Below are 18127 nucleotides of genomic sequence, written 5' to 3'. Positions count from 1 at the left end.
TCAGCCTTGCCAGCCTAACCAGAGAGAGACTCTTTCCTAAGAGTTACAGCAAAAGTCTCAGGGCCAATTTCTATTGGCCCAGCTTGGGTCACATGACCATCCCTGAGCCAATCACTGCAGCCATGGCTAGAGAATGCTCTATTGGGCACCCGTGGTTCGTTTAGCCTTACCTGAAGTGTGAGATGGAGCCACAAGGTCTGAGGTGAGGTAGGGACATTTCTCAATGGAAACTTGAGATGGTCTATTGGAAAAGGAATGGCAGGGAAAATGAAAGATTTCTCTACAAGCTGTCACTTCAGGAGAGCTGAGGATTCTGGGTCATGTTATCACAGTGTGTTGGAGGAGTAGTGAGGAAGCCTGTGAGGCTGGAGCCAACGTGGCAAGGGTAAGAGTGGAGGGAGGTGAGGCAGGAGAGGTAATAGTGACACATATCAGGAGTGACACTGCAGGCCACAAAAAGACTGATTATTTCAGAGTGAGATGGGAGCCATGGGAGGATTTTGAGCAGAGAAGGGACATGATCTGAGTTAGGATTTCTCTGGCTGGTGTATTGAAAGAAGCTGAGAGGAGGGTGCAGGGAGACAGGGAGGAGGCCACTGCAATATTCCAGGTTGGCCTAGTTGGCCCAGGGACAACTCCTATTGGCCTATCTTGGGTCACATGACCATTCCTGAGCCAGTCACTGCAGCCATGGCCAGGGAATGCTCTGACTGGGCAGCCATGGTTCATTTAGCCATACCTGAAGTGTGAGATGGAGCCAGAAGGTTGATGGGGGCTGGACCAGGATGGAGGCCAAGGAGGTGGGCCAAATTCTGGATGTATTTTAAAGGTAGAGCTGACAGGATTTTCCACCGTACCGGTACTTAGGGAGGAAATGAAAACAAAAAAGGGGTTGAGGACTAAGGCACCGCCTGCCCCAACAGCTTGAAGATCAACAGAGGAGGAGGAAATGGCAAAAGAGGGTGAGAAGGAGTGACTAATCTGTAGGATGAGAACAGATTGGAGAGTGTGGCCTTGTTGCAGCCAAGAGGAGAAACTGAGGCACAGGAAGCCAGGGTATCAGATGCTGCCAAGATGGTGTGAAAGATGAAGGCTGAGTTTAATGACAGGGAATGAGAAAAAGGACATTAGGCTCAGAGAAGTTAAGAGATCTGCCTGAGATCACACAGTGAGGCAGTGAAAGGCTAGAACCCAGGATTCTTGGCCTCCCTAAGAACACCCATCTTCCCAGCCCACCCTCAGTGCCACCCTGTCACGGCTGATGACCTGGTGCCGCCAGCACATGGTGGGTGGGAGGCAGTCCAGGTCCTTTCTGGTGGGTGGGAAAGAATGAAGCTTATGCCAAGCATCCTCCCCTGCCCCGCCCAGGCTCGGGTGTGGAAGACCCTGTGGGTGAAGTCTCCGTCCATGTAGAGCTCTTCACTCATCCAGGAACTGGGGAACACAAGGTCACAGTGAAAGGTGAGTAATCTGAGGTGGGAGGGAGAGTGCCTCAGCCAGGATGCACTAGGTTCTAAGACAGAAAACCAAACTCAAACTGGCGTAAGGAAGAAATTTTTTTTCGTTAAAAAAAATCTTTTTATAAAACTGAAAATTCCCAAAGTCACCACCTTCAGGCATAGCTGGATGAAGAGGTACAAAGAGTGTTACAGACCTCATTCCACTTTATCTCTCAGCTCTGCTTTCCTTTTGTTGGCTTTTATTTTCTAATTAGAACACAGATTGGGCTGTCTTAGCCAAGGCCTAAAATAACAGTGGCTTAAACAAGATAGATGGAATAAAGCTTTCTCTGAGGTAACTCCGAGGACAGTCAGCCCAGAATTGATGAAGAGGCTTCACAGTGTTGGGGATCCAGGCCCCTGACATCTTTTGTTGTACTTTTATCCCTAATATGCTTTCTTCCTCTGTAGGGTCCCAAAGAACTCAGCCCCCCTCAGCATCCCACCTTGCAGCTAGGAGAAGGCGAAAGTTTAGGGCATTCTCCCTGCCTTTTAAGCCACAACCTGAAAGCTGTACGCATCACTTCCTCTTACATCTCATTGGCTGGAAGTTAGTCATATGGCCACACTTGGCTACAGAAGCATTCTGGGAAATGTAGTCTTTCAGACAGGCTTTGAAAACCACAACTGTGTACTGGGGGACCCTAACCAACCTTACCTTCTAATTCCCCCAACAGTGGTGGCTGCCAATGACCTCAAGTGGCAGACTTCTGGCATTTTCCGGCCATTCATCGAGGTCAACATCATCGGGCCCCAGCTCAGTGACAAGAAACGCAAGTTTGCGACCAAATCTAAGAACAACAGCTGGGCCCCAAAGTACAATGAGAGCTTCCAGTTGTAAGTCTGGGATGCTTAGGGGAGAATGGCAAGGGGACATGTGCTATATGAACCTCAGGGCCCACTAGGCAGGAGGGATGTCTGGTGGGCCAGTGGTACCTAGGGACAGGAACAGGAGAGATCACATCCTAGGTGGGTATGCTGGGAAGAGAGGCACCTTAGTGCAGGAGTGACATCAGTGAGGGAACACCAGGATGGAGGTGACCATCTTGGGGGGCAGACAGGTCCCAGAGGACAGTGAGTGTGATATAACCTCATGATGAGGGCTCATGAAGGGGAGGAGTCTGGCCAGAAGGAGCGTGTTGGGCAGGGGCATTTCCAGGGCTGGAGATTCTGGTCTGTTTAAGAGGCGTGGTTGGTCATGATGGGGCAAGAGGCTTGTGGGTGAGGGGCTGAGGGCATAGGCATGGACCTCCTCGAGTCAGCAATGAACTTTGTCAGGGCTATTGGGGCAGGTCATCTGGAGGAGTCTGCTCTGGGGGACAAGAGTGGAGTGTGGCTTGGTCCAGGTCATGGGGATATGTGTCATATGGGTAGGACTGTGGTCACATCTAGGTGGGGCTCCCTAGGTCAGGGGCATCAGGGTCTAGAGGAGCAGATGATTTATGGGGAACATAAACAAGTCTGATCAAGGTGTACAGAGGGGTTCTCTGGGGTGGGGGTGAGGGTCGGCGGATCTTTGGATCAGGTGTGAACCTCACTGGGGCAGGGTAACATTGGGGGTGTTCTTGGGGGACAGAGTACAGTGGGGTAAGGGGACATCAGAGCTGGGGGGAAGTGGAGGCCCCTGAGGGACAGGAGCCTGGCCAGTCCTGTGAGGGGAGAGCTCTTGGTCAGAGGACTTTGGAGAGCTAGGTCACCTGAAGCAATACCTGCGGACAAGAGCACCGCCTAGGAGGGGGCAGATGTCTCCTGGGGTGGCCCAAACTAGTTGAGGGCTAGGAATGTAGCCTGGGAAGGAGATGCAAGGGATCGGTGTGCATGTAGCCTGAAAGAAATGAGTTCTTGACTAGCCAGCATCAGGCCGCACTGGCGACTTCGTAGCCTTTCGTAGCCTGGGGGAGGGGGAGGAGCGCTGGAGTGGGTAGTCACTCATGGTGAGACATCTTGGCAGGTTACATGGGCGTACGAAGAGTAGGCTAGGGAGCAGGGGGGAGGGGCCACGTCAAGGGGAGAACTTGAGTTCAGATGGGAGCCTGGTAAAGGGGCTTCTTGGTGTCATATCTGGGTAGGGTGGTGGAGGCAGCAGCTCAGCTGGCTGAGAGTGTGGGTGCTGGTATCACAGGGTGGGAGCATGGCCTAGCCAGAGGACTCTGGGGGAAGGGTCTCTTGGGGGTGGGGATGTGGCTTGGCTGGGGGCTGGGAGTAGTCTGATGGAGGCGTCCTTGGGTGAGGAAAAGGAAGAAGGGAAGGAGAGACTTGGCAGGGACAGTGCTGGGGATGGACATTGTCAGCTGATGTGGGCGTGTCCCAGCGCGGGGCTATGGGGCCGGACATCTGGGTCAGGGGTGGGGCCCGGCCTAAGTGGAAGGTTATGAAAATAGGAGGCCACTCATTATGGGAATGGCCCAGCTCAGAATGCCCCAGCACAGAATGCGCGGCTGTGGGCGTGACCCGGGGCAGGGGAAGCGGGGGTCACCGGTAGGGGCGTGGCTGGTCAGTGGGCGGGACGTGTCCTCACGCCTAGCCTTCCCGCAGCACGCTGAGCGCCGAAGCGGGCCCGGAGTGCTATGAGCTGCAGGTGTGCGTCAAGGACTACTGCTTCGCGCGCGAGGACCGCACAGTGGGGCTGGCCGTGCTGCAGCTGCGCGAGCTGGTCCAGCGCGGGAGCGTCGCCTGCTGGCTGCCGCTTGGCCGCCGCATCCACATGGACGACACGGGCCTCACGGTGCTGCGCATCCTGTCGCAACGCAGCAACGATGAGGTGGCCAAGGAGTTCGTCAAGCTTAAGTCGGACACGCGCTCCGCCGAGGAGGGCGGGGCCGCGCCTGCTCCATAGCGTGGGGCACGCAGGCGGGCACCACTGCGCCTGCGCAGAGCGCACGGGGTGGGGCGGCGCCCGCGAGCTGGGACCTCCCAGGGGGCGAGTGTCCGCGCTCTGTGCTGAGGTTGGGCTGCACCTGCGCCCTGGATTTAGTTCCCCCTCTGGGGAAAGGTGAATGGCAACGCCCCGCCCCCTCAGGAGGCCACGCAGTGGGGCGCGAGGAAGGAAGAAGGCACATCCCCCTACTTGAGGCCACTCCCCCATCGTCTAGGGGGACTTTCGAGCTGGGATGGGAGGAAAACCCACCCCCTAGTAAGGAGGCCAGGTCCCAGGGCTGTGGTACCGGGAGGCTCTGTCTCCTGCCCCCTGGGGAAGCCATAAGATGGGTCCCCAACCCCTGGGGCCCAAGATCAGTTTGCCCAGTATGGAACTCTCAGCTCCCTCGAGGGGCGGGCTCTGGGCAAGGGGCAGGGCTTCCTGGAGCGCCTCCTAGGGTGGTCTGGGGCCTGGAGGGACTAGGGTGGTGATTGGAGGGCCCCCCGGGTCAGAGTCCCTTTTGATGTTTGTGCAAAAAATAAACAGGGAAGGGGGGAGGATGGAATTTCAAAAGCACATGCGCCCTTGGGCGCCCAAACCCTGGGGACCAAGGGGTCGGCTTTGGGGCTCCCGCGCCGTCCCCACTTCCCTATGGGGGTTTGCCTCCCTTTTCCCCCCCACATACCCAATCCTCATATCGTAGAGTTCAACCCACCCATTTGACGACGAAACTAAGGCCCGGAGAGCTGCCTGAGACAATGCCGAGGGTCCCAGTGCCACACCATCTCCCCATTCCCTTTGGCCTGTGTGCCCCATTGAAGGGTGGGCTGAGATCGGATGACCCGATACAGCTCCCCATTGCTGCTAATCCCCCTTAGGGGACCTCCCCCAACCCTTAAAGGGATGGGGGTCCTGGGCCAAGACCCCCAGTGCCCCCTCCCATCTCTGGTTGCCAAGCAAAACCCCTGCCCTCAGCACTTTCCAGTGGGACCCCACGGGGAGATACCCTGAGAACTCTTGACCTGCCGCCAAAAAAGCGTGAAGGTTTGGGATTCCCTGGACCCAGTCCCCTAAGCCAACCCCTTCTTCCTTCCCCAGAATGCTCCAGTCAGGAAAGAACAGAAAGAGACCAGAAACTCGAGGGTGTGTGTGTGTGTGTGTGTGTGTGTGTGTGTGTGTGTGTGTGTGTGTGTGTGTGTGTGTGTGTGTGTGTGTGTGTGTGTGTGTGTGTGTGTGTGTGTGTGTGTGTGTGTGTTGGGAGCTTCCTCCCCATAATCCCATTCATTCATTTAAACACACAGGTCACAGGATACCCCGGGGGGGGGGGGGGGGCTCTAGCTGCCTGAAACTCTTCCTCCTGCAGGGATGTTGGGGCAGTTTGGCCAGAGTCTAATTTCCCCATTTTAGCGCATGCAGGCATTTTGGGAAACATTTTGGGAAAGGTTGGCAAGGCTTGTCTTTGCCCAGAATCTGCTTTTCCACGTTGGACCAGTGTGTATGTCATGGGATTTTTTTCTGCCAGGTTGATAAATACAGGATTGTGCTGTGCTAGGGAGAAATTAAAACAGAGGGATGAGATGAGGATTAGCTGCGCTCTCGGAGTGGTGGAGCCTACGTCAGATGGGGAAGGTGAGGGAGGGCTTTCTCTGGAGGTGAAAAGTGAGAAGGAACCACCCATTGGAGAGAAAAGAGCTCCAGGCAGCAGGAACAGCAGGTGCAAAGGCTAGGAGGTAGGCTGACTTGAAGCACAGCCAGGTCAGCGTGGCTAGAGCTGAGCCAGCGAGTGGGGTACTGGGGGATGGTGATGAGGTTGGGGACACCTGCAGAGGTATCAAACCAGGTCTTGTACGCTGCCCTGGGGAGTTTTGATTTTACCCTCAGACGCTTGGGGGCCCCAGGAGATTTTAAAGCTGAGGAGGGTCTGATTTCAGGTTTTGAAATCTTCCTCTGGCTACGTCATGAAGAATGGACTGATGGTGGGGGCGAGAGGACAAAATGCTTTCAGGACACTGACATTAATTCTTGGAAAGACTTTGGAGTATATATTTAAAACTCTGCCTAGATGAGCCCCAGGGTCCCTGGGTACAGATGTCCCAGTTGTGCACTGCCGAGGGGTTGAGCATCTCTAAGGAGGCCGTGTGCAAATTGAGTGTTGTATGTTTATGATAATGGTTTCCCCATCCGTGAACAAGAGTCTGGAAGAAGCGACACTGTTTTCTCATCTACCCGGAAGCATTTGTGTGTTCCTCTAAATTCAGGCAGGTTGAAGTGACCGAAGGTTCTGAACCAGAGATTAGGACGAAAGTTCTCCTTCAGGATGGTGGGGAAGGTGGGCCCCAGCCAGGGGCAAGGGACAGGCTGAGAGGTGGCTTGGGGAGAACGTGGAGTCTCCACCACAAGGACTGAGAGGCAGATTTGAACTTCAGACCATCCAAGAGGTGGAGGTGCGCTGGGCGGTTCACTTGGAGTTGAAAACGCCAGCAACACCCAAAGGGGAGGTAATCTGTGATCTGGGGTGGGTTCTGAAAGATTTTTTTGATGACTGGCAGGAAAAGGGGGAGCTGAGCTTCTGCCGGAGAGAGCCAAGGTATTTCCCAAAAGATTCATCGGGAGGCTCTCTGGTCAAAGCGCGCGCGTGCGTGCGTGCGTGCGTGCGTGCGTGTGTGTGTGTGTGTGTGTGTGTAGGATTCCCCAGCACTGGCCCAGGCACATAAAGGAAGCCTCAGGGAGTATTTGTCAAATGACACTCTGACTCCCAGGCTAGAACTGTTTTGGAAATTTCCTCCCTCTTCTTTCTCCCAGAGAACTCCTACTCATTCCTCAAAACTCATCACAAATTTTCCCTTCTGTAGAAAACACTCTCTGATCCCCCTTAGGACTTCCCCAGCCTCTGTCCCTCCTCCTCTGTCTGTCCCTTCCCCAGCCTCTGTCTCTGATGCCATGGGGCTAGGGGTGTCTGTGAAAGGCTCTCTGGGCACAGGGGGATGGCAGGGAGGGGATGCCTAGTTGAACTATGTCTCGGGCAGGGGGTTCTGTGTGTGCCCATGCATCCACATGTGTGTCTGTCCGTACCAGCCTCCCCCTCCCACACAGATCTGGGCACTCAGGAGATCTTCCAGTCAGAGATGGGGAGATACAGAGACAGAGAAAGGAGAAAAAGCAAAAACAGGTTTCTAGAAGGAAGAGGGTCCCCTGCTCTCTCTGGCTGTCACCAGTCTGTCCTCGAAGGATTTACCTAAAATGAGGAGGCACCCAGTCGCATCCCTCAGTCCTGATTCTCAGGCACCACAGCCTGAAACCTCACCATGCCTCCATCACAGATGAAAAAAAAAAAAATTAGCCAACTAGAAATCCTTGGGACCTCTCTCAGCTGGGACCTCAGAGACCTTTCTGTCCCCCCCAGCGCTGTCCATCTTACAGGTGGGAACACTGAGGCACGAGGCAGAGTGGAGACAGCCTGGAGTTGCCCCAACTCTGCTGTGCAGGCAGAGAATGGGGGAGCTCACTGGGGGGCTGGTCCACATCATGACCCCTGCTGTCCCCTGAACATCCTTTCCTAAGAATTGTCAAGGACCAAAGTCGTTTTCATGGACACGTGTTGCTCTTCTCTTTGCCTTTTATTTTTTTTTAAGAGAGAAATCAAGTTGATGGTGTTAGGTAAGACCCCCTCCATCTTCCCCCTGCCCCCCGCCCAGCCACAGTGGCTCTCTCCAGGCACAGGTCACAGGCAGAGGGTCCCTATGCATCCCCGGCCACACGGCCAGGGGGATTCAGACCCCAACCCTGGCCCCGGCCCCCTAAGACCCCCCACCCAAACCCGGCCACGCAGTCCAGGGAGGTTCTTCCTCCACACAACTTCTCTTAGCATGTGATTGCAAATGTGAACTCAAGACGCTGTTTGTCTGTTTTAATTCCATCCCGTTGGTCTGGCATCTGCACAGATGCCCCCATTTCTCTGTAAATATGTGACTTGGAACAAATGTTTAAAATCAACGAGAAGTGGTCATGAATGCATGGTGTTGAGATGTTTTGCACTATTCTGAATTTTTGGTCTCTGTAAAAATATTTTATTAACAGCAGACATTAAAAAAAAAAGAAAAAGCACACAGCCTCAGATGTATGGTGGCCTCCTTCCCTCCCCTATTGGCAAAAAAATCACGTAGCATCTACCATGAGCGGCTACTGCTGAATACACTTCCTGCCCACGAACGCAACTCATTACAACTACCATGGTCCCATTTTACAGAGAAGGAAAACAGGCCCCAGGGGCAGAGCCAGGATCTGAACCCAGGATACTGGGCAGCTGTTGCTCTTAGCTCAAGCAAGTTAGGACATAAATGCCAGGGACACACTCAAATTCCACCTACACCCCCATGTTTGGAGGTTTTTTGTTTTGTTTTTTGCTGTAGCAGGTGAGAATCTCATTTCATAAACTTGGATGTGCAAAGAATGAAGCTTCATTTTTCTACACCTGAATTTGAATTTGAATTTCTGCTCCACCAGGAAGCAGAAAGGGAATCTTATTCAGCACAGGGTTTCCTCGGTAAAGTCAGGAGTTTCCTCCTAAGGTTTCTACCTTACGTTTCCTCCTAAGATCTGGAGTTGTTCCACATTTGAGTGGTCAGGGCAGGGGCCGTGGGATCCATCACTGGGAGTGAGGTTTTTTTGGGGTTTTTTTGTTTTAATAAATTTATTTATTTATTTTTGGCTGCATGGGGTCTTCGTTGCTGCATGCAGGCTTTCTCAGTAGCAGCGAGTGGGGGCTGCTCTTCGTTGCAGTGCGTGGGCTTCTCATTGCGGTGGCTTCTCTTGTGGAGCACGGGCTCTAGGCGCATGGGCTTCAATAGTTGTGACACGTGGGCTCAGTAGTTGTGGCTCGCAGGCTTTAGAGCACAGGCTCAGTAGTTGTGGCGCACGGGCTTAGTTGCTCCGCGGCATGTGGGATCTTCCCGCACCAGGGCTTGAACCCATGTCCCCTGCATTGGCAGGCGGATTCTTAACCACTGCGCCACCAGGGAAGCCCGGGAGTGAGTTTGATGAGTGCGTTTGGCTGCAAGTAAGAGACACAAGGACTAAAAGAAAGGGACTTTCCTGGCGGTCCAGTGGTTAAGACTCCACGCTTCCACTTCACGGTGCACGGATTCAATCCCTGGTTGGGGAACTAAGATCCCACGTGCCACGCAGTGCGTCCAAAAAAAAAAAAAAAAACTACAACAAACACAGGGATAAGCCATAGCTCAGCAACTCTGCCCTCAAGAGACTCTCGCACCTGGGTAAGACTGGAAGCAGCCTCAACGTCGTGGTAGCTTCACAAAGGGAGAATATGATACAGGTGTGAAGTGGATAAGCCATAGGTGTCTGCATGACGTCAGAAGAGGCAGCCTGCAGGTCCTGAGCATCCCTGCACATTCTTGCTGACTGTGCCAGCCTGCAGACCTGTACTTCTCCCAAGACTAAGCAGTTTCCGTAGCTAAGCACACAGGCTACTCAGCATGACTTTCTTTTTTTTGCCGCACGCTGTGCAGCATACGGGATCTTATTTCCGCGACCAGGGATCAAACCCGTGCCCCCTGAAGTGGAAGCGTGGAGTCTTAACCACTGGACTGCCAGGGAAGTCCCCCGACAGCGTAACTTCTGAGTAACTGTTTGATCCCTGATGGAGGGAAGCTGGCTTGTTTGCTGCTTCCTACAAAAGGTGCTCAGCCCTTGACCCTGTATCCCTCAGCATATGGGGTCCATCCTCAGCCCTTGACCCTGTATCCCTCAGCATATGGGGTCCATCGTGTCACCCATGGGGCTTGGGGACTGAGGCTCATGCTGCCTGCTGCCCTGTGAGGAATAAACCATCTTGCTCTGATGCACTGAGTCCCACAGTTGACTCCACACCTATGGACGAGGGACAGGCTTACTTCTCTAGGAAGTGAGCTTCTTCATTCTGACAAATGACATGAATGAAGTGTGATGTTGAGTGAAGAAAAGTCCCAGAAGGCTTCAAAGAGCATTACACTACGTTTATAAAGCTCAAAAGACATACAAGATACATCCACAGAGATTTTGTTTAAGGATAATTGTGTGATTAATAAAAAATAATAAGCATAAAACTAACGGTTAAAAAATTGAGGATTCTACCTCATACACATCAGGCTACTATCAAAAAACAAAATAAAACAGAAAACAAGCATTGGCAAAGATGTGGCGAAATTGGAACCTCTGTGCACTGTAGGTGGGAATGTAAAAGGATATAGCTGCTGTGGAAAACAGTATGGTGGTTCCTCAAAAGATTAAAAATACGGAATGTAAATTGGTGCAACCACTATGGAGAAGAGTATGGAGGTTCCTTTAAAAACTATAAATAGAGTTACCATATGATCCTGCAATCCCACTTCTGGGCATATATCTGGAAAAGACAAAAACCCTAATTCAAAAAGATACATGCACCCCAGTGTTCATAGCAGCACTATTTACAATAGCTAAGACATGGAAGCAACTTAAATGTCCATCAACAGATGAATGGATAAAGAAGATGTGGTATATATATACAATGGAATAGTACTCAGCCATAAAAGAATGAAATAATGTCATTTGCAGCAATATGGATGGACCTAGAGATTATCATACTAAGTGAAGGAAGTCAGAAGTAGAAAGACAAACACCATATCATATCACTTATATGTGGAATCTATAATGTGACACAAATGAACTTATTTACAAAACAGAAATAGACTCACAGACATAGAAGACAAACTTATGGTTACCAAAGGGGAAAGGGGGGGGATAAACTGGGAATTTGGAATTAAGAGATACACACTACTAGATATAAAATAGATAAACAACAAGGACCTACTGTGTAACACAGGGAACTATATTTAATATCTTGTAATAACCTATAACTGAAAAGAATCTGAAAAAGAATATATATATATATATAAGAATATATATATATAACAGAATCACTTTTTCTGTACACCTGAAACATTGTAAATCAACTATACTTCAATTTAAAAAATTAAAAATAGAATTAGTGAGTGATCCAGCAATTCCACTTCCGGGTATATGCCCAAAAGAATAGAAAGCAGGGTCTCAAAAAGATATTTGTGCACCCATGTTCATAGCAGTGTTATTCACAATACCTAAAACATGGAAGAAACCCAAGTGTCCAGCATCAGAAGAATGGATAAGCAAAATGTGGTCAATGGAATATTATTCAGCCTTAAAAAGGAAAGAAATTCTGCAATATGCTACAGCTGGATGAACCTTGAGGACATTATGCTTAGTGAAATAAGCCAGACACAAAAAGACAAATCCTATATGATTCCACTCAGACGAGGTAGTCAAGAGTAATCAAAATCATAGAGACAGAAAGTATAATGGTGGTTTCCAGGGGTTGGGGGAAGGGGAGAAATGGGAGATAGTGTTCAGCAAGTACAGAATTTCGGTTTTACAAGTGAAAAGAGTTCTGGGGATGGATGGGGGTGATGGTGGCACAACACTGGAATGTATTTAATACCACTGAACTGTACACTTAAAAATGGTTAAGACGGTAAATTTTAGGTTATGTGTATTTTAACACAATTTTTAAAAATGAAGGATTGAAAAAAAAGAAACACAAAACCAAGGGCAGTGATTGCCTCGGGGAGTGGGGGAGGCAGGGAGGTGGGAATAGGGAGCAGGAAAGTGTGTGTGATGATATTGATGAAGATCTAGTGCCTAGTACACAATGCCATGTGGGCCTCTGCACAGGACAGCTCACAACATGGCAACTGGCTTCATCGGGGAGAGAGAGAGACAGAGAGAGACAGAGAGAGAGAAAGAAATCCCAGTCCTTTGTAACCTAATCCTGGAAGTGACATCCCATTACTTTTGTAATCATCTATTGGTTAGAAGGGAATCACAAAGTGTAGCCCACGTCAAGGGGAGAAGATTACACAAGGGCTTGAAAACCAGGCAGAGATGATTGGAGGCCATCTTGGGGGTTCCCTAATTATGGCCACATTCCCCTTGATTTCAAATTCCTGCCCTAACCCTGAAGCTTACAGGAGTTTGGTTTCTGAGCCTGAGGCATTTTGGCCTGCTTTTTCTGCTGGAACAAATGCATTGGAATTGAATGACAATAGAGAACAACCCCCATCAGAAATAAATTGGAAAGATAATCCTGCTACAGGTTTACAAGGGCTCCACTGATGATTTTCATAAAGAAAGAAAGAAAGAAAGAAAGAAATGGGGTTTCTGTGTCAAAAAATAAAAGTAAAGCATTTGAGGATCCTGGCCTACCCAACATGAAACTATACACCAAACCCAACTCTGGGCGTATTAAAGATTTAAATGTGAAAAGCAAAATGATAAAGATTTTAGAAGTCAATGTAAGAGAATAGCTTCATGAACTTGACACAAGGAAAAACATTTAAACAAGACACAAAAAGCATAAAAGAAAAATACAGGAAAAGATGATCAACTCAACACCATTAAAATGAAGAATTTCAGTTCATCGAAACACTGTGAAGAGAGTGAAACAACAAGGCAAATACCGGGAGAATATATCTGCAACACATGTGACCAAGAAAAGAATAGTATCTGTAAAGAACTCTGAATCAACAAGGGGCAGATCACATCCTGTAGAAAAATGGGCTAAAGCACGAATAGGCATTTCCTGAATGGAAAACTTGATAGCTGATAAAAATATGGAAGGACACTCCTGGTAATCAGAGAGTGAAAATGAGACCCACAGTGAAATTGTATTACCAGGGCTGACGTGGCCGTATGGGACCATCTTTCCATCTTGCTTCTTCCACCTCAGGGTCCAAGATGGCTGCTCCAGCTGGCGGTAAAAGGGAAGGGTCTGAGGGGGGCAAATCTTGTCCCTTTAGGTAAGACTGAGAGGCTGTGACCATCACCTCCACTAGGGGTCGTCAGACCAGAACCTCATTACTGCATGTGCCTAGTTGCAAAGGATGCTGGGAAATGTACTCTTTGCTCTGAGCAGCCATTTTCCCAACCAAAGTTATAGTTCTATAGGAGAAAAGAATGTTTATTGGGGCAAAACTAGAAGTTTCTACATGGTCCTACTGTATAGCACAGACAACTATATTCAATATCTTAGGATAAACCACAATGGAAAAGAATATTTTTCTAAAAAGAATGTGTGTGTGTACATATATATATATATATATATATATGTATATGTATAACTGAATCACTTTGCTGTACAGCAGAAATTAACACAACATTATAAGTCAACTATATCTCAATAAAAAAAATATTGATTAAAAAACAAAAACTAGAAGTTTCTGCCAGAGGACCCAGCTCCCAAACTCATCCAACCAGGAGTCAACAAACTTTTTCTGCAAAGAGCCAAACAGTAAACATCTTAGGCCATACAGTTTCTGACACCACTCTTCAACTCTGCCGCTGTAGCATGAAAGCAGCCACACATAAATGAATGGCAGGGCTCCGTGCCCAAAAAACTTTACCTGGAAACACAAGCAGCTATAGTCAAACAAATCCTTGTCCACACATGTTCAAGGCGGCACTGTTCACAATAGCCAAAGGTTGGAAACAACCCAAATGTCCATCAACAGATGAGTGGATGAACAAAACGCATTCCATATAGTGGAATATTATTTGGCTTTAGAAAAGGAACGAAGCACTGATGCGTGCTATAATGTGGATGAACCTCAAAAACATGATGAGTGAAAGAAACCAGACACAGAAGACCACATAGTATATGATTCCATTCATATGAAATGTTCAGAGGAGGAGACAGAAAGCAGAGTGTCAGAAGCTGCAGGGAGGGGGAACTGGGGAGTGACAGCTAATGGGTACAGGGTTTCCACTGGGGTGCTGAAAATATCCCAGAACTAGACAGAGATGATGGTTGCATAATTCTGTGAATGTATTAAATGTCACTGAATTGTACACTTTAATTGGTTAATTTGACATGATGTGAGTTTCACCAAAATAAACACTAATAAATAAATATATTTTTTTAAAAAGACGTGTAGCAGCTGTGGAACACTGGATGAGAGTTCCTCAGAAAATTAAACATAGAGTTACATATGCTCCAACAATACATTTCTGGGTGCATACCCCAAAGAACTGAAAGCAAATATGGAACAGACACTTGTACACCTACGTCCATAGCAGCTTTATTCAGTATAGGCAAAAGGTGGAAGCCATCCAAGTGTCCACTGGCAGATGAATGGATAAACAAAATGTGATCTATACTTACATGCAGTGGAATTGAGGCGGGAGATAGACGGGCCCCAGGCTGAGCAGCTGAAGTCTGTCCCCTGTGGACAGATACTCTAAGATAAAGATAATGGCAGGGGGAGAGAGGAGCTGAGTCCTGCCTGGATAAAAGATAAAGAGACCACATATTTCCCATTCTCGAGGTCAGGGAGAACTTCCCGACTACACATGCGCAGAAAGGCTCCTTGGGGGCCAAAAAAGGAGGGGGGGCGCCACCCCATATTAGATGGTGTCAATCTTCCCACAGGCCTCTACGCTGGAATCCATCTTGGCTAAGAGATGCGCGTGCACACAGGGGAGGACCCTGAGTTATACCAAATACGGACTCAGAGCCAGGCAAAGCGAGATGATTGACCAGAGGAAACCCAGAAGAAATGCCCTGTATAAATGATTTGAACTACCACGAAGGCGCAGCTCTCCCTCTGAGCCCACCCATGTGTGTCTATTCACATGTACTCTTTTTTCCTCCTAGTAAACACTTCACTTTTTTCCATCCCATTATTGAAATTCATTTCTACAAAGCAGACAAGCCAGGGCCTTGTCACTAGCCACTGGCCCTCGTAGCCTGGTAGCTAGGATTCAGTGCTCTCACTGCTGTGGCCTGGCTTCAGCCTCTGGTCGGGGAACTGAGATCCTGCTTCAAGCCACTGGCGGCCGAGGCCACCCAAGAGCAGAGTATTATTCAGCCTTAAAAAGGAAGGAGGGCTTCCCTGGTGGCGCAGTGGTTGAGAGTCCGCCTGCCGATGCAGGGGACAAGGGTTCGTGCCCCGGTCCGGGAAGATCCTACGTGCCGCGGAGCGGCTGGGCCCGTGAGCCATGGCCGCTGAGCCTGCGCGTCCGGAGCCTGTGCTCCGCAACGGGAGAGGCCACAACAGTGAGAGGCCCGCGTACCCCAAAAAAAAAAAGAAAAGGAAGGAGATTCTCGCTCCTGCTACAACATGGCTGAACCTGGAGGGCTTTATGCAGAGTGAAAGAAGCTACATACAAAATGACAATTACTGTATGATTCCACTTATATGAGGTCCCTAGAGCCATCACATTCATAGAGACAGAGTGACAATTACTGTATGATTCCACTTATATGAGGTCCCTAGAGCCATCACATTCATAGAGACAGAGAGTGACAATTACTGTACGATTCCATCACATTCATAGAGACAGAGAGCCATCACATTCATAGAGACAGAGAGTGACAATTACTGTATGATTCCACTTATACGAGGTCCCTAGAGCCATCGCATTCATAGAGACAGAGAGTAGAGTGGTGATTGCCAGGGGCTGGGGGAGGGGAGAACGGCGAGTTAGTCTTTACTGGGGGCTGGGTTTCAGTTTGGGAGGATGAAAAAGTTTGGAAATGGATAGTGGTGATGGCTGCACAACAGTGTGAGTACATTGACTGCCATGAGATTGCACACTTTGATATGGTTAATTTTACGTTACCTGAGTTTCGTCTCAATAAAAAAGACACTTTTTTTTTAAACAACAAAACATGGCTGGCCAGATTCAGGCCATCGTTTGCCAACCCCTGACTTAATCCATTCTTATTCAACTTCCCCTCCTCTTTCTCCCCACTTTTCCCAACCTTAAGCTAAACTCTAGCACCGCCCTTATGCTCACCCCACCCTCCAGTCTCACCTGAACCCTCTGGTTCGGCCTCCCCCCCTTCCCCCACCCGCCTTAAACTACCGTAATCCCGCCCCCACTATTTACCCAAGCCTCCTTGTCACAACACCTGCCAACAGGGCAGGACCATCCAGGGAATGTCAACAAAATGCACAGTCAGTTCCTGGAGGTTGTAACACAATTATGTGACTCATGACCTACGTAAGATTACATTTCATTCCATAATTTGTTATATTGCATTATCATTATTCTGCTCCTAACCCTGCAATTACATGGAATGGTTGCTATGATTACGCAGCCTGCAATTACACAATCATTCTTACCATCACCACAACGTACAGTCATAAACGAGGGGGAGTGGTGGGTTGATATCAGCACCCACTCCCACCCAACCCCTTTCTGGGCAGAAGCTGCAAAGCCGCAACCTCGCTGGAAGAAGTCCCTGCAGCTGTGCCTGTGCTCCGGTCCACCGGCCAGAGGTGACCTGGGGGCGGTTGGGAAGGCAGAAGAAACCGGAGCTGTCTTGGTTTCGCTTCCTCTTCCCTCTGCCGGAAGCAGGGCATGGAAGCATCTGATATTTTGGAATCCAAATTCCCTTGTTCAGTGACAAGCTTGGAGGGCACTGAAAAGCAGTTGTGATGGAGGCAAAGGTAGCATCCTATTCCTGAATCACAGAGACAGGGTGTGTGCCCCAAGTTGGAGGTTTCAAGGACCTCCCGACTCTCTGCCTTCTGTGAGCGTGGGGTGCCTCAGTTCCCCCGGTGAGCCAGTTCTGTGGAGTCATTCCTGTAGGAATGTTCTGGAAGGAAGGATGCGGTTCTCCCGGATGTGCAGAGAGCAAAGGGGAGATCAGAGTTAGGTAACTGGATGGGGGCATCGAAAGAAAACTCAGGTTCCCAGGCACCACCTCCAAACTTCTGACCCCTTCCGTCTGGAGGCAGAGCCTGAGAATCTACGTTTGAATCAGAGACATTTCATAGCAAAGGAAATTTCACTCATGCCACGAAGAAGACTCTTCTAGAGACTTCTGTCCCCAAAGGGCTGAATGGAATTGGGTGTAGGGACTGTGGACTTTTGGGGCCGGATCATTCTTTGTTATGGGTCCCCCCTGTGCACTCAGGGAATTTAATTTCTGTCCACTAGATGGCAGGAGCACCCACCCCCCGTCATGACAACCAGAAACGTCTCCAGACATCGCCAAATGTCCCTGAGGGACAAAATCCGCGCCCCCCCCCCAAATTGAGATCCACCAGGTTAAAATATGATTTGGAAACATGGCATGTAACGGTAACACATGAGAAACGACTCCAGTGTTCTACGAGAGGGGACTGGCTAATGAACTGGGATCACCCACCCTCGCGGATACATGATGAATAACTAAGATTTAACAAGAAGAGAAAACATGGCAGCCTCTACTGAAACTTCAAGGGTGCATTTCTGTTAACCCAGCAATCCCACCTGTAACAACTTACCCAACTGAAATAAAAACTCCAGGAGGAAAGATGGATTGTGTAACACTGTTCATTGCCAGGCTGTGATATTCTTCCATCAGGATGATTGAATAAATGCTGGTCCATCCTGATCGCAGCCTATTTTAGTGTATGTAACAATCCAAAAAGAGCTGGTAGACAACTGCGCTGATTAGAATGTCTACAATATGTTGTTAAATTTAAAAAGAAAATTGCTGAAAGAAATCCGGGTACAATTTGATCCCGTGTGTATGAAATTAAAATGGGTTGTGTGGGAGAAAAAGAAAAAAGCAGGTTGTAACAGAGTTTATGTAACACGAATCCTCTTTTTCAAAACATGTATATATTTGTACCAGGCAAATGGGTAAGACTGAAAGGTTTGTCACTAAAAAGTTAGGAGTTGTTGTCTCTCAGGACGCGTGATTTAATTTTGC

General features: G+C 49.2%; 1 protein-coding gene across 4 annotated transcripts in view; it reads left to right on the top strand.

Annotated features, from left to right (window-relative positions):
- UNC13A (unc-13 homolog A) overlaps window positions 1–4335 on the top strand; it is a 62902-nt gene extending 58567 nt beyond the window's left edge. For all 4 annotated transcript variants that reach the window (XM_060144719.1, XM_060144722.1, XM_060144718.1 and 1 more), the window contains 3 exons: window positions 1369–1461; window positions 2177–2336; window positions 4035–4335. In XM_060144719.1, the coding sequence (XP_060000702.1) occupies window positions 1369–1461; window positions 2177–2336; window positions 4035–4335 (554 nt within the window). The remainder of the gene's footprint in view (window positions 1–1368; window positions 1462–2176; window positions 2337–4034) is intronic.
- The last annotated feature ends 13792 nt before the right edge of the window (window positions 4336–18127 follow it).

This window comes from Lagenorhynchus albirostris, chromosome 3 (assembly GCF_949774975.1).
Source record: "Lagenorhynchus albirostris chromosome 3, mLagAlb1.1, whole genome shotgun sequence".
Taxonomy (NCBI): Eukaryota; Metazoa; Chordata; class Mammalia; order Artiodactyla; family Delphinidae; genus Lagenorhynchus; species Lagenorhynchus albirostris.
Note: the sequence above shows the minus strand (reverse complement) of the source record. Positions and strands in the feature narration are given on the sequence as shown.